This window comes from Panulirus ornatus, chromosome 11, assembly GCF_036320965.1.
Source record: "Panulirus ornatus isolate Po-2019 chromosome 11, ASM3632096v1, whole genome shotgun sequence".
Lineage (NCBI taxonomy): Eukaryota > Metazoa > Arthropoda > Malacostraca > Decapoda > Palinuridae > Panulirus > Panulirus ornatus.
The window spans coordinates 49416167-49442412 of NC_092234.1; the positions used below are offsets into that span (position 1 = coordinate 49416167).

Here is a 26246-nt window from a genome sequence, read left to right on the forward strand (position 1 = left end):
TTCCACAACCATGTTTCGGCTGCATAGGTCTGGGTTGGGAAGACTACATACTCCCTTTATCCTCTCTTTACTTCCATACTTAAACCTCTAACCTTCATTATTCTATTAAGGGACCCAGTGACTCTTCTGCTTTGTAGTGCTCTCCCTTATCTCTCATTCCATATCACCACACTCACTCAAGACAGCTCCCACATACTTAAAATCCCTCACTTTTTTCAGTCTTTTTCCCCCAATATCCACAGCATAATTCAGTACACTGTCTTCTTTCACTCTATATGTTTTATAAAATCTATACTTTCACTTCGCTTCCTTTCAAACACAGTTACTTTACTTTTTCTTGCCTTTATCTTCAATCTCCTCTGCTTCCACATATCATTAAACACACTTCAACCTTCTGCAACTCTTCTTCACTCTCCACAAACAACACAGTATCGTCTGCATACAGCCTTGTCACTACCCACCATATCTTACCATCACACTCCATCTCTGCACCCCTTTTCCCTAGTTTTGCTTTCATCTCTCTTATCACTCCATCCATATATATATATGAATTATGTACATGTGTATATATGTATATGTCTGTGTGTGTATATATATATATGTATAGGTATGTATATTTGCGTGTGTGGACGTGTATGTATATACATGTGTATGTGGGTGGGTTGGGCCATTCTTTCGTCTGTTTCCTTGTGCTACCTCGCTAACGCGGGAGACAGCGACAAAGCAAAATAAAAATATATATATATATATATATATATATATATATATATATATATATATATATATATATTATAGTGATATTTTGGGCAATGTGAGTGAAAGTGACTGCAATAATACTTTTTAAAGCCAAAATCTGATACTAGTGTCCCTGTACTAGCAAGTTAATGATTTAATAATTTATGAAAAATCAGTTAAAGTCATGGGCAGTAAGTAAGAGGCTGAGATTGTTATTCTTTATTTTCTAAAGGACATGGCAGAACCTGTTAAGTGGATGAGAAAACAGGTGAACAACAGAGCAATATGAAATTCTCAACAATGCTGTTGAAGGATAATACACAGTTGTCGACTACATAACGGTCTGACCTACAACTTATCGCAAAATCCATCTCAAATGGTTAATGACATGAAGCCAATGTCATAGTAAAAACCAGCCAGTTTACCACATGATGTTATCACACTAATGCAAACTAATCAGTAATAACCATTTTTACTCTTCCATCTCAAATTAAGAAGAGTTTTTTCAAATCTTTCTTACCAACAAAGTTCAGTCAAAAGCAGATTGCCTTAAATCCCCATCTTCCCTTTCTCATCATTACAATGTTGTTTCTCTTTCTCTTTCACAGATATTACTTACAGACATGGGATGGCCATAGTATACTGCCTGAACTTAAAGCCAGCCAAAATAATACAACCAGAATTTCTAATTACTGTCAAACATTAGGAAGAAGTAGTCAGTAGGAACATTAGGTAAGAGCCTCTACAAACACTGTGCTAGAGTTGACCTCTGCTAGTGGCCGGTTAACGGTGAGGCACTAAAAGTGATGAAGCAGAACTGGAGTTTACTAGTTATGGAGACTACTGTTGTGGTCATCACCTTGAGGGAGTCCAGGCGGGAAAAGGCATCAGATAAATAAATAGATATAGTCATACCTAACTGGCTTATACTATTTCTATTGGTGGTTTAGCTGGCTAACATCATCATATGAAGTCCAGCCATCTTGATTAGCAAATGCTTTAGATGTCGTACTGTACAGGTATTTGTTACTCCTGGCTGCTTGTCCAAGAACAAACCTTAACTCTCTTAACTTACAGCTGAAAACTGAAATCTTGCTCTAGCATTAGAGAGTAACACCCACAGAAGAAATAATATGTGACAAATTATCAGGAATGAAATAACAGCCAGTTATCTTTTTTTATTCAAAAAGCTGAAACATTAGTTATGCTACTGTACTCGGTTCTTTATGACTCTGCTTCACATATCTCACAAGCTTATTAATCATGTGAAAACAAATGAAGCAGTCAGCTTCCCTATACACAAGCAGAGGTCCATAGGTGCAAACTCCAGGACATACTGGACAAATCTAGTTCAACAGAAATTACTAAAGATTTAAGTGTGGTGTGGTGTGAGGTGGTTTGATCGAGTGAGTAACGTAAGGGTAAGAGAGATGTGTGGAAATAAAAAGAGCGTGGTTGAGAGAGCAGAAGAGGGTGTTTTGAAGTGGTTTGGGCACATGGAGAGGATGAGTGAGGAAAGATTGACCAAGAGGATATATGTGTCGGAGGTGGAGGGAACAAGGAGAAGAGGGAGACCAAATTGGAGGTGGAAAGATGGAGTGAAAAAGATTTTGTGTGATCAGGGCCTGAACATGCAGGAGGGTGAAAGGAGGGCAAGGAATAGAGTGAACTGGAGCGATGTGGTATACCGGGGTTGACGTGCTGTCAGTGGATTGAATCAAGGCATGTGAAGCGTCTGGGGTAAACCATGGAAAGCTGTGTAGGTATGTATATTTGCGTGTGTGGACGTATGTATATACATGTGTATGGGGGGGGTTGGGCCATTTCTTTCGTCTGTTTCCTTGCGCTACCTCGCAAACGCGGGAGACAGCGACAAAGTATAATAAAAAAAATAATATTAAGTGAAAGTCCGCCATACAAAAGTGGGTTCAGGAAGTGAAGAAGACTCAACATTAAACTAAGGCTAATAAGCTACAAACCAATGTCTGGCTGGTTGGGGTAATTTAGTGGTCACTATACTTTCACTAAGTGGGGAAGCCAACTGTGTACAGTTCAGAGTTATGAGCTAGATATGAAAGCTGTTGTACATCCAGTTCACCAGCCAGGTTTACTTAATATATGTTTAGTTTTCATATCTGTGATTTTCTTGACTCTAATATAATCCTAATTTCTTTCACAAGACTTTTTCATATAATTCTACTCAATGTATAATCTTACAATCTTTAATACCATCCCAATATAAACTGTGTGGATCAAATACATGAGCTTCACAGGTCACTGAAATTCAACACCATTTATTTTGTGGAAATGTGAGCAAGTTTACCATTACAGTACTCCACTTTCCTTTCTCCTACATGCACAACTGAGTCATCAAATAAATATATTTATCAATTCTTCCATTCTTGCACATTGGTGCACAAAATCAGTAAATATTTGCATGACATCCTTATTCATATTAATCTTTGTCTTCAGCAATCCATGCACTAGATTTGCCCAGTGTTATCTGTTCTTCCTGTTCTCCCTCCAACCTTCAATCAAACTGTCATGCACTATCACTACCCCTTTCACATAGTTATGCAATCTTGGCGTTCATTCATTCAGAAGCATTTTTTATTCTTGTTATCATTTTTCCACCACCTTTATTTCACTTTTTCACCCAATTCCTGCCATAATGCACAGCAATCCATATCTACTACTCCTCATGTTATTCAATCACCCATATACAAGGAAACTACAGTTTCACATGATAAACTTTTAAAAAAATATAGCCTTCTTAAACACAACACTTACTATTTCTTCACTCAAACTATTATACAGTGATTAATAATGTTTTAACACATTACCACTTTGGTAAGTTCATTACAACATAAAATCTTATCCCTTAATTTCTACCTCTATGAAGCATTTAGTGCACTATATCAAATCTATGTATTTTAAGAGTGATAGCTGAAAAGTAATACATTAAAACAATGAAGCTAAATATGAACAAAATCATCCATAATTAATTCTCTCACCTGTAGAAGTTTGCCAGAACGAGGATCAATAATTCGCAAGCGTTTATCCCTGCTAGTTGTGGTTAGTCGTGATCCATCACGATTCAGAGAAAGGCTGTAAATTACATCTGAGTGCAGATCAATGGTCTGCATAAGAGCAGCTCGCCTTGTGTCCCAAACAAGTATCTGCAACATACCAAAACATTTCACCAAGTACACAGGATAATGCAAAAAAAGATTTCTTAAAGTCAAAGATCAATACTAATTCATGGTCTGTAACATATGATGCAACCCCAAGGTATCTTTTAAATATTGCTCTTTAATCCTAACTGTCTTTCATTCCTCATCCTAATGTCCTTCTTACTTCTTAAGTTTTGCTTTGCTCATGGTGCACCTTGAAAAAACAGTCCTCATTCCTATACAATTTTTTCTTTAAGTGGTATCTATTTCATTATTTCTGTTGCCAAACAGTTATACAAAAATATTAGGTAAATATTTCAGTGCCACTGGGTTTTTCAAAACTAGTTAGGAAAATAAGTAAATAATATGTAAGGAAAAAATTCTCCTTGTGTTAGCCAAGTCTCAGCAAGGAGGAAAATGTTTCTGATTTGAGCAGTACATATTTCCCTGGGGATTGGGGAGAAAGAATACTTCCCACGTATTCCCTGCGTGTCGTAGAAGGCAACTAAAAGGGAAGGAGTGGGGGGCTGGAAATCCTCCCCATTCATTTTTTTTAATTTTCCAAAAGAAGGAACAGAGAAGAGGGCCAGGTGAGGATATTTCATCAAAGGCCCAGTCCTCTGTTCTTAACGCTACCTCGCTAATGCGGGAAATGGCAAATAGTTTGAAAAAGAAAAAAAAAATTTTCCTTTCATTTTATGAAAGAGAATAGGATTTAAAAACTTAAGTTTCCTATAGATTTGTAAGATAACATACCTGGTAGTCATAGCCAGCTGAAAACAGAACATTTTCAGCTGTTGGATGCCATTCCACCAAAGAAACCCGTCTCTGGTGGCCCTGAAGATCACCCAATGGGTCTGTGAGATTAACTTTAAGTCCACCATCAGGAATATGCCAAAGCTTGATTGTACAGTCATCAGCACCAGAAGCAATAAGGTTGTCATTGAAAGGGCACCATTTGAGATCCAAAACTGGTCCAGCATGGCCAGTTACCTTTGGGGTGTTCACATCTATTCGACCAGTCTGTTAAAATAATTGTTTAATGTTAATTTTCCAGAAGTACAGTAACTCAAGTGTATTATGGTAATTCTGGAACACTGATATAATAGAAAATTTTACAGCATACGAACACAAAGAAAATACCATACCATCAATAATTTCCTTAGCTTCATTCATATCAGCATGCATTAAACAGTGCATAATCACCACATTTAAAGTGAATAATGAAGATATCCTCATGATAATCACATCCTCAGTGAATTATATTATCCTAACAACATACAAGTTAACAATATGCCCTACTCTAGCAAGGATGAAAATTGCTTAGCTCACCTTATCTAAGGGAAGAACAATGAAGGCTCCACCACCAGCAACCTCTACAGCAATGGCAACAAACTTTGGATTCACTGCACAGGCTGCTGTGTCGTGGGTCTTCTGAGTGATGAAGACATTCTCGTAGCAGTTTTCCTTCCTAGTACCTTTTCCATAAACATGCCGGAACTTGGAAGACCGTATCCCTCTGAATGTGTTCTGTTTATACAGCAGAGGGAAGAGGGAGTTGGAGAGATTTAAAATCAAGCTCACTCTGGAGGAAAACTCGTTCAGATAGTAGCCTATTTCGCCATACACACTTATGTATGATCAGTACTGGAAACCTTATAACCATATCCTAAGATAACAAGGAAGAATAGTAACACACTGCAGTGGCATGCAGTAGGAAACTCTTCCTCTAAAGATACCTTTCAATTTATGCTTAATGTAATAAAACTAATGCATTCTAATCTACTTAATACTTTAGTTGAGAATATTCCTTTAATTTTTCTGTATCTATATCATGTGCATATATTCTAACTTATAAACAGAGTGGATCATGCAGTAGTACCTCCATGAAGATGGAATCTGAGTATATTTGCAGATTTCTCTTTATTAATATACATTTTTCATACATATTATCTTTATTACTCTGAGCATCTTTTTGGTTATCTTTTAAATGTTTCTAGTGAACTGTCGTTTTTGGTTATTTTTAAATGTTTCTGCTGAACTCAGTCAAAGAAATTCAAATTGTATCACTTCACACTTGTAAGAATTCAGAAAATCTTAAAATTCAAATCTTTCAAAACAAGTGTGTACTTGATTTCAAAATCAATTCAAAATCAATGACCAATTTAATTATTTTCCCACATATACCTGTTAAGCATCTTCTTACTCACATCTCAGGCAGCATATCCTGGACTATTACTAAACCTACACATTCACTCACCCGAACCTGTCCATCCCTATTTCAGTCTACCTCTCCTTTTTGTACAATATACCATACTGCTGTATATCATGCATCCTAAATGATCACATCATCATAAAACTGTCCAATCATCTTTCTGATGTTTTCCCACCATATATCTTGCTCACATTCTTATTCTTTACCTCAATCTCCTGATTCCAGCTTTACTGTATAAGTTAGCCATAACATTTGCCCTTATTTTTTACTCGTGTACATTTATCATAAGAAAGGCTACACACCCATATATCAAAGACGAGTAATCTGCCATGCAAGCTTCCCAACTATGTCTACAGACCTCAAGACCAGTTCTTGAATGAAATATAAAAAAAGGCTGAAGAAATGAAGAAAAAAAAAGATAAGAAGAACCAGGCAGTCTATCAAAGTACACAAAAAAAATTTCTTATTCATCTCAGGTCTTATTGCATCAACAGTTCTTGCACATTTCTCACACTTCAGCTTTCCCACTATATTATCACCTTCCTTTATAATCACTCCCAAACCACTAAACTCACTAAAACCTCTGTTTACACTGATATTATACTCTACTGCTCATTTCTTGACAAAACAAGACAGCTGTTCTTATTGCAATTACATTCAACATTCTTTTGCATACATCATCAGATCTACTGTACTAATCAAACCAATTTCTCCTGAACAGCAAAGAGAATAGTATAATCTACATACAGTAACTGTGGTAGCTTCTTATCTGTTCTGCTATGATACTGAAATATGCCACAATCATCCCACTTCACTCTCATCTGATGTAATGTTCCGACTAAAAACAATACGCAACCATGGTAATATAATTGCTTCACTGCCAGGCTTATTTCAAACCACTCACATCAGCATTTACTCCAACTCAAGAACTGTGTCCAACTTCATTGCTCTTAAAAGCACCAAGAAATCTTCCATACATACCCACTAGAGAACTATCAAAAGTCCTTTCCTATTTGCATTCTAAACCCATGAATGTTGCACCTTTCCTTTTTGTCTTGAACTTTCACCCCCAACCTGCTTGAATCTATACATATTTTTACCTTCCTTAATCTGTCTTTATCATCACATAATCAATAACAAAATCAATAAATATTCCTCTGGAATTCCAAAAATCAATTTTACCTTCTTTACCTTTACACAGTAGAAAAATACCATTACTTTCGTCCAACCATCAGGAATAAGATCACTTTTCCCTGCTGTCACACACACTTTCTAAATCCATTTAACTGCAGCTGCACCTCCATGCAGTAATGGCTGATGAATAGCACGGAGTAAAAAACATGCAGCATATCATCAGTGCTGCTGCAGTGTGAACAAAGCCACTGGACAAAAATAAATCCTTTAACTTCTCCATATTATTGATTCTTTGGGTTTCCAAGGGCAATGAATCTTAGAACATGCTTCTCTTACAATGTTAGGTTAACCATACTATATTTGCACTAGCCAAACTCTATAGACTGTACAGCGGGGAGACATGCTTCAACTCAAACTTTTACTGTATTTTTCTTTGCACTAAAAATGTCTCCATTATTCCAAGTGTCACTTTAATTTATTAATATTAATTATGTAATTTTAAAACTATAAATCATTAAAAGAAAAAAATGAGCAGAGGATGAAACTAAAAGCAACATTTATTCAATATCAATGTATTTTCTCCTTAAAACTAAGCTTACCTGTATACTAAGTATCAATTAATACCAAGTACATGCATAATATAAAGGTAACAAAACAAACTAAACTATAAACTGGGGGAAAGGATAAACAAACAAGCCATGCAAAAAATAAAAAATAAAAAAATGCAACTACTAAACAACAATGTGTCCTTTGCTATATTCTCATCTGCATAAATGTATAGGTATGTACATAGCTACATATCATAATAACTTGCAAATCAACAGAATATCTTAGCAAGTTTCAATAACTTTAAATAGTAATAAATCTTTCTGACTAACATCATTAACAAGCACATTTCAGGCTAATTGCATGTTACAAAATATGACTATCCTCTTAAGGCTATGGTTATTTGTCCTTCCCCTAAGGCTTAACTCCAAAGCCATTTAACGTACCGACTGTGCAGGCATTTTTTGGATATGCATTGGAACTGGTCAAGATTGGACCACTCAGAACTGTAAAAAGAAATAATGAAAATCAAAGGATGCTTAGAGGAGTAATCCCTTGGATTTTGTACAATCATGCATAGGGTCACACAGAGGAAATACAGTGGTGAAGAGACTACGATGTGTTACCTTGATAATAATGCAAGATAGCCTTAGTCTAACAACAAAGCTGATCATTCATATTCACTACCCAACACCTAAGCTTTTAAATGCTCACAATCTAAGAGCCTTTTCAGTCAAAACTGATCCAGCTACTATTCCATTACATTCGCTAAGATAAAAATGATGTTGCAACATACGGTAGTAATCTGACCCTAAAATCCCAACAACAGAAGCTATCCATATACTGTAATTAAGGTTAAATACATAATAATGAAACCACAGAAGACAAATGAAGATAATAAGCTAGTTACAGGTTAGAATTCACAATCTTCCAGTTCTGATATTTCAGTATTAAAACATACTCCAGTCTCAGGCATATTCAGCCTTACTTATGAAGCTTGTGTTCCTTTAGTGTAACAGTAATGACATTAAATTACCTGATGTACTTAGAGCATTTAACAATGTATGGTGACAGTTAAACTGGCTCCTGGCTAAGAATCGCTGCAAACTTTTGGCTACTATCAGGAAAAATATATGAACGCTACTATTCAATGAATTAACATCTATATCACTTAGTGTTTTTAACTTTCCACTTCCACACAGTTTTTTTAATAGTAAAGGACACCAAAGCTTGGTAAGCACAGAATATATGAACAAAATAATGTGCAAACTGACACAAGAGTAGCAAATCATCAGAAAGTTTCAATTCAGAAAACTAAGCAGGGAAAGTACTTTCACCACAACTCAGGAGTGTGAAAATGATGCCCAAACCATACGTACTATGTTAGAATTACTGGACATCCCCCACTCGTACCATACTTATCTTTTTTTTACTTCTATCTTCACACTTTTACTCTTCTCCATCATTTTCACATAATACACCGCTACACACAAACACAAAGGAGTTCAATAGGCTTATGACCCCTTGTTTCCAGCAAAATGGAGTGCAAAGAATCACCAAGGTTCCACCAGTTTCTGCTGCTGCCAACACATGGAAGGATTCAAGCAGCAGCAGAATTAGCCCCTCTCCCAAGCCCATTATTGCTCCTATAAAAAACCTGACTCTGTTCTCATTAATTTTACCTTTTAGTCTTCTTACTAACCTACCTTCTACCAAACACTACATACCTTTCCTAAGATGTTTCTACTAATTCCTTTTATATCTCCAGGCTTAAAACAATGCTCATAATTTCTCTCCATAGCAAAAGCTTGTGCTTATTCCAACACAACATATCCATTACATGACTGAATCTCCAGACTCTGATTTTATCTGGCTGGAGATATAACTACCCCAATTCATTTTAATTCCTTCCTAAAATTGTGATATCCTCTCATTCTCAAGCTGCAGTTCTCTGCTTATGTTTCAAAATACAAATCAGATGCAATCTTCCCACTCAGGGGAACTGAAGCCCTTACATTTTCCATTCTAAATAATGAGCATATTATAAACTCATATTCCACATGGTAGTAGCCACTCTTGTAATACACAGATTCTTTTTCATCTTAATCCTTTACACTATAGCTTTACATCCCCCCCCCCCAACTGGTTCTTGTAAATGCCTCTTTACACATTGAAACATTCCTAGACTGCCCCTTCTATATGCCACTTATAGCAGTGGAACAGCACTAACTGGACTTACTACAAACATTTTTATTTAATTTTTCCTGGGATGATTACTGCCTCTCCTCTCCCGAGTATGTGGCAGAGGTTATTACTGTACAAATGCAGGAATATTTTTCCCTCTTCTATGAAAACCTCTTCCCTTCCATGGTTCAACCATATCTTCTATGGCAATCTGGGGAAGGAACTGAACAAATCAGACCTGGAAAAGTCCTCCTCCCTTCAACTCCCATTCAGCCTTCATCTCCACCCAGAACCGTTGTAAATATCTTAAACATGAGGTGAAACAGTTCTTTAAGCAGTGAAAGTTTGAAAACCTTTATTCCACATATAGTTATTATTGGTCTCAGGCCAAAAGTGACTGTACCAACTTGTTATTACTTTAGTATGCCTTAATTTTTCCTTTATGATTATTCTAAACACTCTCTCCTACTGTCTATACAACTCCATTTGATTCTCATTTTTCGTGCAACTCTACTTTAGATGAGAACATTTCTTCACAACATGATACACCTCTAATTCCTGTCATTCTTGGTAACATATCCTCATGCAGTATAGAAAGTAAAGCTCTCATTAAACTCGAGCAAAGCGTACAAACCAGATGACATCCCTCCTCATGTTCTTAAGGAATGTGCTTCAAAAGTTGTGACTTTGCTTGCTTTTCTGTTTGGCTTCTGCTTAAAAACCCAAGAAACAGCCTATACTAATGAAAGGTGACCTTAAACTTTCCACTTCCTGTCATATTACCTTGATCACTGTGGTATCTACTTTGTGAGATCAACTAGTGTTATCCTTTCCTGCTTTACTAATATATGGTCATCCTCTACGAGAATCTATTGAACTGAATGCTGTAACCTTTGATACCTGAAAGCTTTTGATAGGATGTGGCTTCAGGATCTTATCTCCAAGATCTTCTCCCTCACTTTCTCATACCTCGCTACTTTGTGGTTTATCTATTTCTGCAGTTCTTGGAACTATCTCTTCCTCTCCCTATAAACAGTAGTATCCCTTGGGGTTCTATCTTACCTATAGTGCTCTTCATTTTTACATATATGGTTTTATTCCTTCATCAAATACCTAAAATGTTCACGTTTAAAACACAATACATTCCTTCTTCTTCCAAATGTACTCCATCTCTACCTCATTCTACATCTCAGCTCAGTACAACTACTGGTTTATAAACTTAGATTTGGACAGGATTTCCCAGTTAGCCAGACACAAGTTTAACTAACCCCTCCAAAACCTAATTTCTTCTTACCTCTCTAAAACCTTTTCATGAATTCCCCATCTCCTTTGATGGCTGTATAATTCCACCACTCACTAAACATACTTGGCATCACCGTAGCATTTATCTTGGAAAACCAAATTTACACTATCAACTGAGTCTGTATCTTAAGAAACTGGAAGATCTGTGAAGATATCAGAGAATCTTCAGTTTCCTCTGAACACTTTAATTATTCAACAGAATGACTCGTCCTTGTTTGGCATACTGCTCTCACATCTGGGGTAGTTTTAGCTCTGCATGCTTACCAGTAAAGCCTAAAGCATTCTGACCAATTGATCCAACTTTCCCTATACCTAAGTATTGGTTCACTTACCCTCCTCCACAAAAACTATTTTGGTGTCTGCATTCGAGAAGTGGCATTTGGCATGCCTTTACCATTACCTAGACCAAGCAGTACTCAGTAAGCCACTTTATCACACAAGTACTATTTGGTCATTTGTAAATCATGAGTAAGCTGTTGTGATGTCTGTTTTTTCCATACATCTTGCAGTTTTGGTACTTTGCCTTCTCTTGTTTTTCCTAACAGCAACTAGCAGACTCTTTTCAAATGGCAGCTTTTCCACCCCCTCAAAAACTTTTACTTTCTTTTTCTTTCTTTCATACTATTCGCCATTTCCCGCATTAGCGAGGTACCTATAACCTTATTTATGTTTCATTAAGGCATGTCCTCAGTGAGGACTTCCACATATATGAATAACTTGAACAATGAATGAGAAGACACAACTAGTACAAATGAGTCATAAGCAAGGACAAATGGTTTAGGAGAACTACAGCAAGTTGATGGAATTTATATGAAAACAAAAATAAGATGGTTCTGAAAAAAGTATCCAAATTCATTAGATGCAGTTTAAATTGGCATGCATTCTTTAAAGTAGTTGGCACTTTTGTTGAGCAACATATGAGACTATCAAATATCCTGTTGACTTTAATTACGGTTGATTCATACATAATCTGAACATATTCAAATTCAAATTCAGAAATTCAAAAATCAGTAAATGCCAATTTCCGACTATATTTCCTTATACATACTTTTGGTCACTATGGAATATTGTTTAGAAATTTTTATGACATGAGTATGATACCCTCAGCAATTTTCAGTGAAGGAGTGAAGTGATATTTGTATAGAATTAGATTGAAAAATATATCAATCATAAACTTTTGAAATGGATGTACGTTTACCAGCCCATAGAATATGTGAAAATTCATGATGCACTATTTCTTTAGGTCCTCAGGCATAGTAGCTACTCTGTAAATTTAGCCAATGACAAAGAAGAAAAAGGACCATTAAGCATCGTGCACAAGCCTTCATTTCATTTCTCTTTATCATGATGGCTTTTAAAGGAAAATGAATGGCAGACTTATACACAAAAAAAAAATACTTACAATACCGAGCTCTATGATAGTACAATATGAAGAAAACCTGCATATCGTTTTTATAAAAAAGTTTAAAGTTTAATTGAAGTATGCTGTACAGTACTGTGTACTGTTGTTTTAACAATAGTTCTTGAAGCATTCTGAAGCATGATGGCATGCAGGATATTTGGATCTTACAAATGCTGTCTGTACATTTATATCTTTAGGGTCAACTTAAAAGACATCAACTGGATACCAAGCAGCAAATAATTTTTAAAACAAGCTCAACTTAGATTAATAAAATAACACATTCTATCCTTATACAATCCCGTATTTCGCAGTCACAGGTCACACAGGATATCATACTTAAATACAGTCTATTAATTCATGGTCATCTGAAAATAATTTACCTAACATATTAAATAAGTATTGTTCAAACATTTGTATAATAACAGACCTTTATAAAAAGTCACTGAATGTATTGGAGAAGAAAAATAATTACCATTTCACCCAACTTGTGATCTACAAAATAACTTTTTCTTAATCATTTCCAGTACTAGGGGAAAACATGAATACTGCTATACCATACCATACTTAGAAATCAAATGCACAACCAGTCAGTTTGAAGGTTTGGGTTAGATTTTCATGTCAAACAAGAAGTTACCTAAAGATACTCAGAAGCAAGTCTGTACATACTGTACTTATAAGAACTGATATCATGCAAGCAAAGCTTCAAAATAATATAGAATATCCGTCATCAATAGAGAAGTGACATCCACAATAAATTGATTTGAAAAGTACAATGCCTTGCAAGCGAGTGAACCAAGGTTTTATTACCAGGCAGGGAAAAACCTTAGACAAATTTACTCAGCATACTTGCTTCTGTTCACCTAGAAGTAAGTTGACACCCAGTGTTCAGATAACAAAAAAGATTGCCCTCTGATGGGAGGCTAGGCTTTAAATTAAGCCATGGTAACTTAACATCAAGGCTTGAGGCTCATCTCTACTCTTACAGCTCAGTCTGGGACCAAACTTTACTGCTTCTCCTGCTTTGCTTCCTCATTTAATAGAGTGGGGATATGAAAGGAAATTTTAAACATGGGATAATTCATAGGTCCAACCTCTCCTTTCAGGGATGTTAAGTGTCCATGATTGTGTATTTTTCTTTTTTTCTGATTAAAAAAATTATCAAAGGCATTCATAGTGATGCTCACATTATGCACAGGACTCATGAGAAAATTTCAGTGTCCACCATTCCTGAAAAGATGACATACTTCCTCTTCTAGGGAAGACAGATTACAGGAAAAAAAAAGATGGTATTGAGCTCTGAATAGTAGCCGTGGAAGCAAGGAAAGAAGCTAAATTGGCCAATCCTCGAGTTAGCAATAGTCATTCAGTATTTGTGGGATAGACATAAGAAGCCATCATGATGGGTTCTGCATGGCCTCGCCAAAAGGGAATGCATGCAAGGAGTCAGTAATATTGATAAAAGAAAGAGATAAACATTGTTGTGGCAAGGGAAATTGGTTATGGCTGAGAAGTGTAAGGGTACTTGTCTAAGAGAACTGACAATGAGATTTTGCCATTTGGCAGGGCTAGAGTGAAGTACACACTGTACTGTAATTCTCAGCAGGTGAGCACACTGCATAACTGTCAATACTGGTTTCATCTGATTTAACCAGCATTCTTTTAAAAGTTTCTGTGCCTGCTGGGGGTTATTGAACAAGCAAATTTTTTTTATCAAACTCTGTTCAGGAGGGAAGAAAAGCACCCTTTCAGGTATCTGAGGTGTTCCCAACTGGTACACTTTAACATAGATCATAAACAGTATTTCTGAGTTTTTGTTCGACATTGGTTTGGGGATGATCATTCAAAAGCTAAGTCATTTTTCAGTAGCAAGCCATTAAAGTTCCCTCCTACTTTGTACAGTATCATTTTAGCACATCATGTCAATTCAAGTATGAGATTTTGAAACATTATAAGTGACAATAGTCAATATGAAAAGCTACCATAAAAGTTAGTTGTATGTAATCATATAATAGTATTTTAATCTAGAGTTTAGGTGCTTCAAACTGTATTAGTTTGAGTTTTGCCTCCCTGTTTGGAAATGTGCGTAATCTTGCATATCACAATTGAAAAATCAATGGATACTGTGATGTACTTTCTGTAGTTAAAATAATCTTTCCTCTTTCCAGTGACATATGGTAATACCTAATTGCCCTGTTTTCTCTAATCCTTTTTATTGTATGTTTTAAGTCATGAAGGAATTGAAACTTAGCTCTGCTAAAGAGCATGCTATTTTCATTGACCCATTAGAAGACTTGACTGATATCCAACAGTAGTTTTTTTTACTGTCTTCTACTCATTAGATTTGCATATCTCCTCTGGTATCATCTGTAAATGAAAATATCAAACTTTATCTGTCATGTATGAGGACAAGCAATAGATGCTTGAGTGCAATTCCCTATGGTATTGAGGACCTTATTTATGTTAGGATCTCAACACTAAAAAAAATTAAGTCATTATGAGTATCTCATACTCTTTTCTCTAAACATCTATAATATAAATATAAAGCATATTTTCTGATTATATATTTCATATTTGTAATTCAAGGAATTAAAACAAAAACTTACTTTGAATCGTCAGTTTTATAATGAAAAGTATGACGTTTCCTTTGTATGCGAAAATGAAAAGCTACCCAGATATAAGCAATTAAACATATAACATATCATCAGTCATATAGTAATTTTTTCTAACATATAACATATCAGTCATATAGTAATATTTTCTTATAACATATCATCAGTCATATAGTAATATTTTCTATCTTGATATATGTACCTCAGGCAACCTGTATCATGCAAGTCCTAAAAAGTTGAAACCACACATGTGAAACTTAAATTCACCTAACAAAATCAGTGACAGGTAAGCTTAATCCTTGGATTAGCTGGGTTGAGGTAGGTAGAGTTGACTTGGTTCTAATGCTTGTATATACTACAGATTTGTCATCTGATGAAGTCAGTACTAGTCAAATGACAGACAATAACCTCAACTACTTGATGAAAATGTTTGAATGTTGTTCTTATATAGCATACATTTTCTTCAAGCAAAAATGGTTACACTGCAATTTTCCTCGTCTAAAAGCCTTGCTCTTCTTGAAAATGCCTGTGAACATATATGTGCACATTTTAAAGATAGGTAAAACTGTACATATTTTTGAAAAGTATTAAATCTAAGATAATTAACTTTCAATTTTGTTTCACCATCATATATGTAGACCAAGGAAGACTACAGGAAGTCCAGTGATAAAAACATTCATCTCTAAGGCAATAAAAATAAGCACACTCCTTTAACAACCATACCAACCCAACACTGACAGTAAACCCAACAAGAACCGTAGACTTCTACCGGCGCCCCAGAGAACCATCACCACACAGGACAGTCGCCCCAGACAATGTGTGTGTGTGTGTGTGTGTGTGTGTGTGTGTGCTGAAGAAGGCAGTCCAAGCAGCCATTGTTCACCCAAAACTTATTACCTTTCAACTCACCCTCTTTCATCACCTGACCCCCTCAAGTCTCAGGTTAGAGAGGCCCGTTCTGTTAGGGTGAACCTTGGCCTGGATTCCTCTCTCTATACACATTATCCTGAGGAGGGAGGGACACACACTGCCCTCTGAGGCGCCGGTAGCACTTATAGACCCCATTATCCCCATACAAGCATTTCACAGTCCATCACATCATCACGTCTTACATGATTTCCCCCCCAGTGACTACACTGGGCAAAGACAGCGTTATATATTTCTAAACCCTGACGACCATTCTTCGTTTCACTGAACGTACAGTGACACACACACACTTCAGTTGACTTCATTTATTTACTGCATACATTTTAAAGTGACGTTTCGCCTCTCGTGAGGCAACAACTTTAAAGCAGCGATCTGGGCATGAAACTATTAATAGTTCATCACCTCCTGCCGAAAGACAGGCCTTGTAAGCCCTCCGCGTCCACACAGGCAAGGACTCCGGCATAACTAAGCCATTGCTAAGGTCCAGGAGCCATGACAAGCAAAGAGCGAGCCACCAGCAGCACCTTTAACTCAAGCAGTGCCGCCACTGCTGCACTACAGCTATTCACCAGCAAACCCCTGGTGCCGCTCACTAATCTCCAATTTCCTAGCTTACTACTTGAAATTCTGAGCATTATTTCAGCATATGGTATTCTTCTACAGTTAAGATTGAGTTTTTCTACGGTCTAGGCGAATATCAACCAGATATAAATAGTGGTATTGGAACAAACCCTGGTGACAGGCTTCTGACATGCCCTTGTATCCACCATCTTGTTTACACTGCCAGTGACGTCATGATTCACTCAGAAACTCCCCAGCCTCGTACACGGTCAGCAAAAAATGTCGTATTGCAGAAGCACACTCATTATTTTCAGTTTGTTGCTGGTCATTCATGTATCTTCCTTTTTAACACATGAAGGATAGATAAGGCCTGAAGATGGCAATCAAATCGGCATGAAAATAATAAATTTGGTCAATCCAGCTGTCAAGCAGGCATGCATCATAGCCAAGATTATGCGATCTAATTCAGTAATATGACTTGAAACCTCAATATACAGTTTCTGTTTTAAGGGATATGATGCATGTAGGCCGTTCCTTCTTTCCTCCTAACAGTGCAAAACATGGTCAATTAGAAATGATGATGTTATCGTACAGCTGTCACATTTTCTCCATTAACTCCGTTTTCTGTCACCAATCAATGAAAGGGCGGTGACCACTGTCGGTAAATTGCTAAATATAATCTAAACACATTTTCTTTCCCCTTTACAGTTTCTTGTTACTTGAGTTTAATATCATGAAACTATCAACTTGCAGACGTATATAAGGGGCTTCTGTAGTCATTGTATGTATTATCCTAAATATATGATTTAGATATATTACATGGCATCTACACCTTTTCGTGACTCAAAAGCAAACTTCTGTGACAGAAGCCAGGGGCTGGTGACAGACGATTTTGTTATTTACAGTTATTCCGTTGTCAAGAAGGCCATTAGGGTAGTCCCCAGGGCGTTGTTAGAAAAGATACGGCAACAGAAGTAGTCGACTCCAGAGGGGAGGTTTCTAACTCTTGAAATTTGATATGGATTACAATGATCCTGAGAGGGGTCTTGGTCTCCACCTGAAATATTCATTGGCGATAACTTATTTCTTTCTTATCGTTCATGAATTTCAAGAGCCAGTGTCTTTTCAGTGAAAGTAATCGAAGGTTGGCTTTTCATTGCTAATCCAATGTAATAAATGGGATTTGTTATATTCGTTGCACTGTCAGAATTATTTATATTTTTCCATAATTGCTAGATGTTCATTTCATAAGGCTTAATTGCATGGAACTAGAACTTAACTTCTTTTTTGAAGAGAACAAAATCAGAGGAATTCCAAGATTATGAAAGAAAATGGATGTGATATGATATATACACTGCCATTATGGTTAAGTTAAATCATTGTTCATTGATCATTATTGATCAACCTCGAAAACCTATATTTACTTGCTAGAAAAAGCTAGTGACGTGCATTGGAGGTTGTCATACAGGACTGAAGAAGTAAATAACGGTCAGAGAGAGAGTATCAAATTCCACTGGTGGTCAATTTCCCACGACATACCTGGCTGGGCCTCGAATGAAAAAAATGTTGTCCCCTGTCGCTACCCTACCTCCCACCTCCCCTGCCCGGCCATGCAACAGAATATCTGTTTTAGAGAACATACTGTCCTCGCGAAGAGGGCAAGCGGTATTCCCCACGAGAAAAAAAATATATACATATATTTATTTACCCGATAGTAAAACACGATATTAAAAGTTAATGTACACGACATTTCGGGTAAGACATGAGACGGTATGCCTTAGGTAAGTATCGTACGTACGTACCCACCTGATGCTCCTGTGTGTGTGTGTGTGTACAACTGTCAACAGGGTTAACACGTTGCCCGCCTTACACGCTTATCACTACGCAATCCTAAATCATTATGTTACTTCAGCGTGTAACACACGCCCTCTTAAGTGTTTGTAAGTAATGCTAAGTGAGGGTGAGGTTCACTTGGATTTTTCAGAAGTAAGAAATCACTCCGGGGACTTCATGAATTTAGCATTATCCTTAACAAACAAATGAAGTTAAGCGGCACGTCGTGTTTTTTTCGCTCCTACTGAAGGGAAGTTGTAGCTACAAATTCCAGCTACAGAAATAGCCTTCGGCCAGAGGACTTCATGAAAGACCCCCCAAATAAGACCGAAGACGACTTGATGAAGATTCTTGAGCAGACGTGGTCAAGATTAAAATGCTCGCGCGTCAGCTTCGCCAGGTTTTGGGCGGCGGGATGGATAGAGGAGCCTTATAGGCCACAGTAACCTCCTGTTCTCTGGTCTGCCGCTACTGGCTGTGTCACCCGGATTTTAGGTGGGGGTGGAGGCGGCTAGCTATCTCAACTAACTGGGTAGACAACTCCGATTCGCCGCTGCTGTCTTTGTGTGTGTGTGTGTGTGTGTGTTGCGTGGCCTGGGTGTCATCGTCAGCTGATCATGGCTGGCTCACATCACGGTTTCTGTGCTGTAAACGCCCTCATGGCGGTCGCGCCAATTCAGGAAATAACAACGAGAGACTCACAAGGCTAGCCTAACCCGTGCTGCGTCGCTCCACGGAGGAGAATTTAAATAATGACGATTCAATGTAAAACTATGACGTTAGATTTATTTATTTTTTTTCCTATGCCATGATAATAGATTATTTAATATAGCTAGCAGGCTTACTAGATTTCCGATGGAATGTTCTTCTAGTATCTTTCTTTGCCCCTAAATTATGCATTAGCCATTTTTGCGATAGCTTATTATATATATATATATATATATATATATATATATATATATATATATATATATCCCTGCTGGAGATGTGTTGTGTGTGTGTGTTGGGTAGGGCGTCAGTGGACCAGCCAGCCCCACACGACCTGTTGGGCAGGGAGCCTAAACAACCCTGCTCTTGCTGTCATGCGGGTGTTATTTACAACAGTTTGTTGTTGTTGCTTTTTATAACAGGTTGTGCTGTTATATTTATGTTCAGTCCGGCCAGGTCCCCCAACAGCCCACCCCTGTGTTACAGCAGCTGTCAGTCCCACTGCTGCTGCTGCAGCTGCTGTGATTGGAGTAAATACTGTCACTCCCGCTGCTGCTGTTGCTGTTACAGCTCATGACAACAGCTGTTCCTGCATCTGTCCATCTGTCCTTTTATGGTGCAGCTGCTGGTGCAGCTGGTGTTGGTCTAGGACGGTAACGAAAGTCGAGAAAATCAATGTTCACACCCGCATGTTGGTGCCCCCACGCCTTGCTGGTGGCACAGTGCCTGCTGGTGGGTGCCACGCCCCATCATCATCATTGCCTGTTGCTGGGTGCCACGCCCCCATCAGTGACTTGCCGTTGGGTGTCACGCCCCATCAGTGCCTGCTGCTCGTTGCTGTGCCCCATCAGTGCCTGCTGATCGGTGCCACGCCTCATCAGTGCCTCCAGTTGGATACCACTCCCACTCAGTGACTACCGGTGGGTGCCACGCCCCATCAGTGCCTGCTGGTGGGTGCCACGCCCCATCAGTGCCTGCTGGTGGATGTCTGGGTTAGTGGTGGTTGCCTGAGGTCTGGGGTAGTGGTGTTTTCCTGGGGTAGTGGTGGTTGTCTGAGGCCTGGGGTAGTGGTGGTTGCCTGGGGTCTGGGGTAATGGTGTTTGCCTGGGGTAGTGGTGGTTGCCTGGGGTCAGGGTTAGTGGTGGTTGCCTGAGGTCTGGGGTAATGGTGTTTGCCTGGGGTAGTGGTGGTCGTCTGAGGCCTGGGGTAGTGGTGGTTGCCTGGGGTCAGGGTTAGTGGTGGTGCCAGAGGCCTGGGGTAGTGGTGGTTGCCTAAGACCTGGGGTAGTGGTAATTGTCTGGGGTCATGGTTAGTGGTGGTTGCCTGAGACCTGGGGTAGTGGTATTTGTCTGGGGTAGTGGTGGTGGTGGTGGGGACGTCAGCTGGCAGTAGAGCGCCCCACCACTTCACCACTCACGCTACCAGCTACTTTTTCTCTCGTGCATTGACCCAGTAACCGCGAGTGTGGACCACGGAGGGGGGGTCTCTGGACCACGGAGGGGGGCTCTCTGGACCACGGAGGGAGAGGGTCTCTGGTCGAAGGAAGGTCTCTAGTCCGATGACGCAAGAATAATCTCTCTCTCTCTCTCTCTCTCTCTCTCTCTCTCTCTCTCTCTCTCTCTCTCCTTCAGCTGCTGGCCGGAAAGGGAGAGAGAGAGAGAGAGAGAGGGGGGGGGGGTGTTGCTAGCAGAACCTGATGGAAAAAAAAAAAAGAAAAGTTTTGGGCCGGAAAAGAACACAGCTGAGAACATGTTCAACACAGAACAGTGTTGTGCAAAGAACAGTGTTGTATGATAATAAGTTTATGATACCCTCGATGTCTGGTCTTGGACAATCGCATGTTTACCAAATGGCGTCGTAGCTTCTACGTCCTCCTCGTTGTATATATCAACTAAATGATATATTTCTCTCTTGTCTTCCCTGATGATGTGATTATGACACGAAAGTGCACTTGGGAACTTATCGTGTTTCATTTTCCCCCATGGACTCATAGGAATATATATATATATATATATATATATATATATATATATATATATATATATATATATATATATATAGAGAGAGAGAGAGAGAGAGAGAGAGAGAGAGAGAGATTGAAGTGATAATACAGGAGGAAGTAGACGTAAATTGTATCATCACAACCAATCGAAGGTGTCGACAGCTCAACTCATTGCCAGATGTTACCACTCCAGCCAACCAGGCTCTCTTGTCTTCCTGACCAGTAGGGTCGTTGACCCCTGCAGCACGACGTAACGACCCTTGAACACGACGGTACGACCCTTGAGCACGACGATACGACCCTTGAGCACGACGGTACGACCCTTGAGCACGACGGTACGACCCTTGAGCACGACGGTACGACCCTTGAACACGAGAGTACGACCCTTGAGCACGACGGGACGACCCTTGAACACGACGATACGATCCTTGAGCACTACGGTACGACCCTTGAGCACGACGGTACGACCCTCGAGCACGACGGTACGACCCTTGAACACGACGGTACGACCCTCGAGCACGACGGTACGACCCTTGAGCACGACGGTACGACCCTTGAGCACGACGGTACGACCCTCGAGCACGACGGTACGACCCTTGGAACACGACTGTACGATCCTTGAGCACGACGCTACGACCCTTGAGCACGACGCTACGACCCTTGAGCACGACGGTACGACCCATGAGCACGACGGGACGACCCTTGAGCACGACGATACGACCCTTGAGCACGACGTAACGACCCTTGAACATGACGGTACGACCCTTGAGCACGTCGTTACGACCCTTGAACACGGCGGTACGACCCTTGGAGACAAGACGTACGACCACCTGACCACGGCGCTTGACCTGACCTTACCAAGCCAGGTCAAAGGCCCGGCTACTCACATGACCTAACCGTTAACAGATCTGCCGTTAAACAGCACGGCGCTCTCTCTCTCTCTCTCTCTCTCTCTCTCTCTCTCTCTCTCTCTCTCTGTCTCTGTCTCTCTCTCTCCCCCTCGTTCGGCTTCCCTTTATAACACACCGGCACCAACACCTGGCTGAGTGTATCAAACCCCTTTCCATTACCCTTCCCTTTTCCCTCCCCTTTTTCCTCCGTCGCGTGAAAGGGGCAATGGGACCAACCCTTTCTCCTCCCCTCCCCCTTCCTCCCCTCCCCCCCTCACTCCCCCCCCCCCCCAGCGCTTCCATGAAGCACGCCTCCTCCCCTTTAAACGTCCAATTACACTCGTGGTCCCACACATGCGCAGTGTCTAAGGGTCATAATAGAAGAGGGTCTGGATATGATTGTCATCCTTCAGGCAGTAAGCTGCAGGAATGTGTGTGTGTGTGTGTGTGTGTGTGTGTCTGTGTGTGTGTGTGTGTGTGTGTGTGTCTGTGTCTGTGTGTCTGTGCTTGTGTGTGTGTGTGTGTGTGTGTGTGTGTGTGTGTGTGTCTTTGTGTGTCAGTGTATGTCTGTGTCTGTGTCTGTGTGTCTGTGCCTGTGTATGTGTCCGTCCGTGTGTGTGTGTGTGTGTGTGTGTGTGTGTGTGTCTGTGTCTGTGCCTGTGTATGTGTCCGTGTGTGTGTGTGTGTCTGTGCCTGTGTATGTGTCCGTGTGTGTGTGTGTGTCTGTGTGTCTGTGTCTGTGTGTCTGTGCCTGTGTATGTGTCCGTCCGTGTGTGTGTGTGTGTGTGTGTGTGTGTGTCTGTGCCTGTGTATGTGTCCGTGTGTGTGTGTGTGTGTCTGTGCCTGTGTATGTGTCCGTGTGTGTGTGTGTGTGTGTGTGTGTCTGTGTCTGTGTGTCTGTGCCTGTGTATGTGTCCGTCCGTGTGTGTGTGTGTGTGTGTGTGTGTGTGTGTGTGTGTGTCTGTGCCTGTGTATGTGTCCGTGTGTGTGTGTGTGTGTCTGTGCCTGTGTATGTGTCCGTGTGTGTGTGTGTGTGTGTGTGTCTGTGTCTGTGTGTCTGTGCCTGTGTATGTGTCCGTGTGTGTGTGTGTGTGTGTGTGTGTGTCAGAGAGAGACTTGTAGGGGGGGAGGGGGGTGTGTTGTTATAACGACCCTAACCTGTCGTTAGGGGTCACGCATCGTGACAGGTCGTTAAGGCGTGATCAACTGTCTGCTGGTAGTTAGTGAAACGTGTCAGTTCACATGCATGGATTTGACAATTGGCCACCGCACTAACAGCCGTACAGGTAGTTAGAAGACAAGGTTGTCCAGATGATGGTTACAAAGACGGTATGAAATGAATTAAGAGGTGCAGAAAACGGGTATGAGGCTTTGAAATTTGCCCATTACAGAAGAGAAACGAGTGAGGGGTGACCTGATCATAACCAGTGAATTTTTGGAATAGACTGTAAGTAAACAATGAACATTTTCTTGAATTTTTTTTTAAGGCAACTAGAGAACATAACATGAAAAAAAAGTAGGAAACATTATTAAAAAAGTATTTAAATAAGTCATTTTTATGTAGAAAAAGAGTGGATGAATGAGAGAGGATGAATACATGATACACGTAGACAACATACGGGGGAAAAAGGTGTAAAATAATGTTGGTGTATCACTGTAGAAAATGTTCAAGAAATGGGTGGGTGGGGGGCCTACGAGTGTACCATTCCCCTCACCCCCATTCCTTCGTACACTGGGGGGGGTGAAATGGGTGGGGGCCTACGAGTGTACCACATCCCCCCATTCCTTCGTACACTGGGGGGTTGGGGGTTGACCCACGAGTGTACCATTCCCCCCCATCCCCCATCTCCCCATTCCTTCGTACACTAGGGAGGGTGACCCACGAGTGTACCATTCCCCCCCTCCCCCACCCTCCCCTTCCCCCATTCCTTCGTACACTTTGAATTATTTACGAATATACAGTGTATGTGATGCTGCCGTGGGTGAGCATGTAGCTGAATATGTGGGTATGTTATGAACCAGGAAACACTGCTGGTCATGAAGGAATAGTTGCATACTGTTCTGTATGTGTCTATGTGTTTTTCACTGCTGGAGACATGACAGAGCTATATGTTGAACATGTCAGGGGCAGAAGTGAATATCAAAGAGAAAAATGTTCTTCATCTTAGCGAAGGATTGAGTTCTCTTTTTTTCTTCATTGTCTTTTGATTGTCTTCAAAAATAAGTAATCGTTTTAATTTTCTTTTTTTTTCCGGTTTTGATGATAAATGGTTCATGTCTAGCCTCTGACTCAGTGATATTGATGTAAAGAATTATATATATATATATATATATATATATATATATATATATATATATATATATATATATATATATATATATATATTGGAGGTGGAGGGATGGAGTGAAAAAGATTTTGTGTGATCGGGGCCTGAACATGCAGGAGGGTGAAAGGAGGGCAAAGAATAGAGTGAATTGGAGCGATGTGGTATACCGGGGTTGACGTGCTGTCAGTGGATTGAATCAAGGCATGTGTATGGGGGTGGGTTGGGCCATTTCTTTCGTCTGTTTCCTTGCGCTACCTCGCAAACGCGGGAGACAGCGTCAAAGAAAAAAAAAAATATATATATATGTTTACCAAATGGCGTCCTAGCTTCGTCTCTTCGATGTATATCAACTGACTGTTATATTTCTCTCTTGTGTCTCCCCTGATGATGTGATTATTACACGAAAGTGCACCTGGGAACTTTTCGTGTTTCATTTTCCCCGTGGACTCATAGGAATATATATATATATATATATATATATATATATATATATATATATATATATATATATATATATATATATATATATATATATACCCTTCCTTGTCGGGGGGAAGTAATCGTGTGGTTAATATCACTCCGTCCACTAATTAACAAAGGTGTTAACTTTTGGCCCCCTCGGGTATATCTTATCACTTCTTATCTCGTCCCTGATAAACGAGCCGTCGTCTTGATAACACTAGTCCACCGTGATACGCCCCAGCTTGACCGTCAGCAACAGCTGTTGCCAATCAGAGGTTAATTCAATTTTACTTTCTTTCAGTCATGAGTGTAATTAACGCTAACGTTTAATGGGTTTTATGGCTCTAATGTCCCATTTGCACAGTCCTATAGGATGTATATATATTTTTTCAGTACTATGTATAGCCTCTAGTGATATACGGGCAGTTATATTATAAAATCCTATGTTAAAATTAATCCAAGAGAAAAAATGTCCGAGCGTATGTATGTTCGTAAATCCATGAAACATTCAATATTCCTCGTTCATTGCCACTACACCATTAGGCTATGGCTAATATCTGATTTAAGATCTTTTAGATAATAGATAAGTAAATAAATAAATAAATAAATAAATAAATAATGTGTACTGGTTTCAGAAGTGGTAGAGGATGTGTGGATCAGGTGTTTGCTTTGAAGAATGTATGTGAGAAATACTTAGAAAAGCAAATGGATTTGTATGTAGCATTTATGGATCTGGAGAAGGCATATGATAGAGTTGATAGAGATGCTCTGTGGAAGGTATTAAGAATATATGGTGTGGGAGGAAAGTTGTTAGAAGCAGTGAAAAGTTTTTATCGAGGATGTAAGGCATGTGTACGTGTAGGAAGAGAGGAAAGTGATTGGTTCTCAGTGAATATAGGTTTGCGGCAGGGGTGTGTGATGTCTCCATGGTTGTTTAATTTGTTTATGGATGGGGTTGTTAGGGAGGTAAATGCAAGAGTTTTGGAAAGAGGGGCAAGTATGAAGTCTGTTGGGGATGAGAGAGCTTGGGAAGTGAGTCAGTTGTTGTTCGCTGATGATACAGCGCTGGTGACTGATTCATGTGAGAAACTGCAGAAGCTGGTGACTAAGTTTGGTAAAGTGTGTGGAAGAAGAAAGTTAAGAGTAAATGTGAATAAGAGCAAGGTTATTAGGTACAGTAGGGTTGAGGGTCAAGTCAATTGGGAGGTGAGTTTGAATGGAGAAAAACTGGAGGAA

At 39.5% G+C, this 26246-nt stretch overlaps 1 protein-coding gene across 7 annotated transcripts in view; it reads right to left on the reverse strand.

The window, feature by feature from the left end:
• LOC139751498 (coronin-1A-like) overlaps positions 1–26246 on the reverse strand; it is a 126619-nt gene that overhangs the window by 48194 nt on the left and 52179 nt on the right. For 3 of the 7 annotated variants that reach the window (XM_071666957.1, XM_071666956.1, XM_071666962.1), the window contains exons 1-4: positions 16959–17006; positions 5241–5438; positions 4665–4931; positions 3750–3914 (exon numbers count right to left, since the gene is read on the reverse strand). In XM_071666957.1, coding sequence (XP_071523058.1) covers positions 3750–3914; positions 4665–4931; positions 5241–5438; positions 16959–16997 — 669 coding nt within the window. In that variant the 5' untranslated portion in view covers positions 16998–17006. Of the gene's footprint in view, positions 1–3749; positions 3915–4664; positions 4932–5240; positions 5439–8249; positions 8310–16958; positions 17014–26246 lie in introns of those variants that run through there. The other 4 variants (XM_071666958.1, XM_071666959.1, XM_071666960.1 and 1 more) reach the window with 3 other exon arrangements.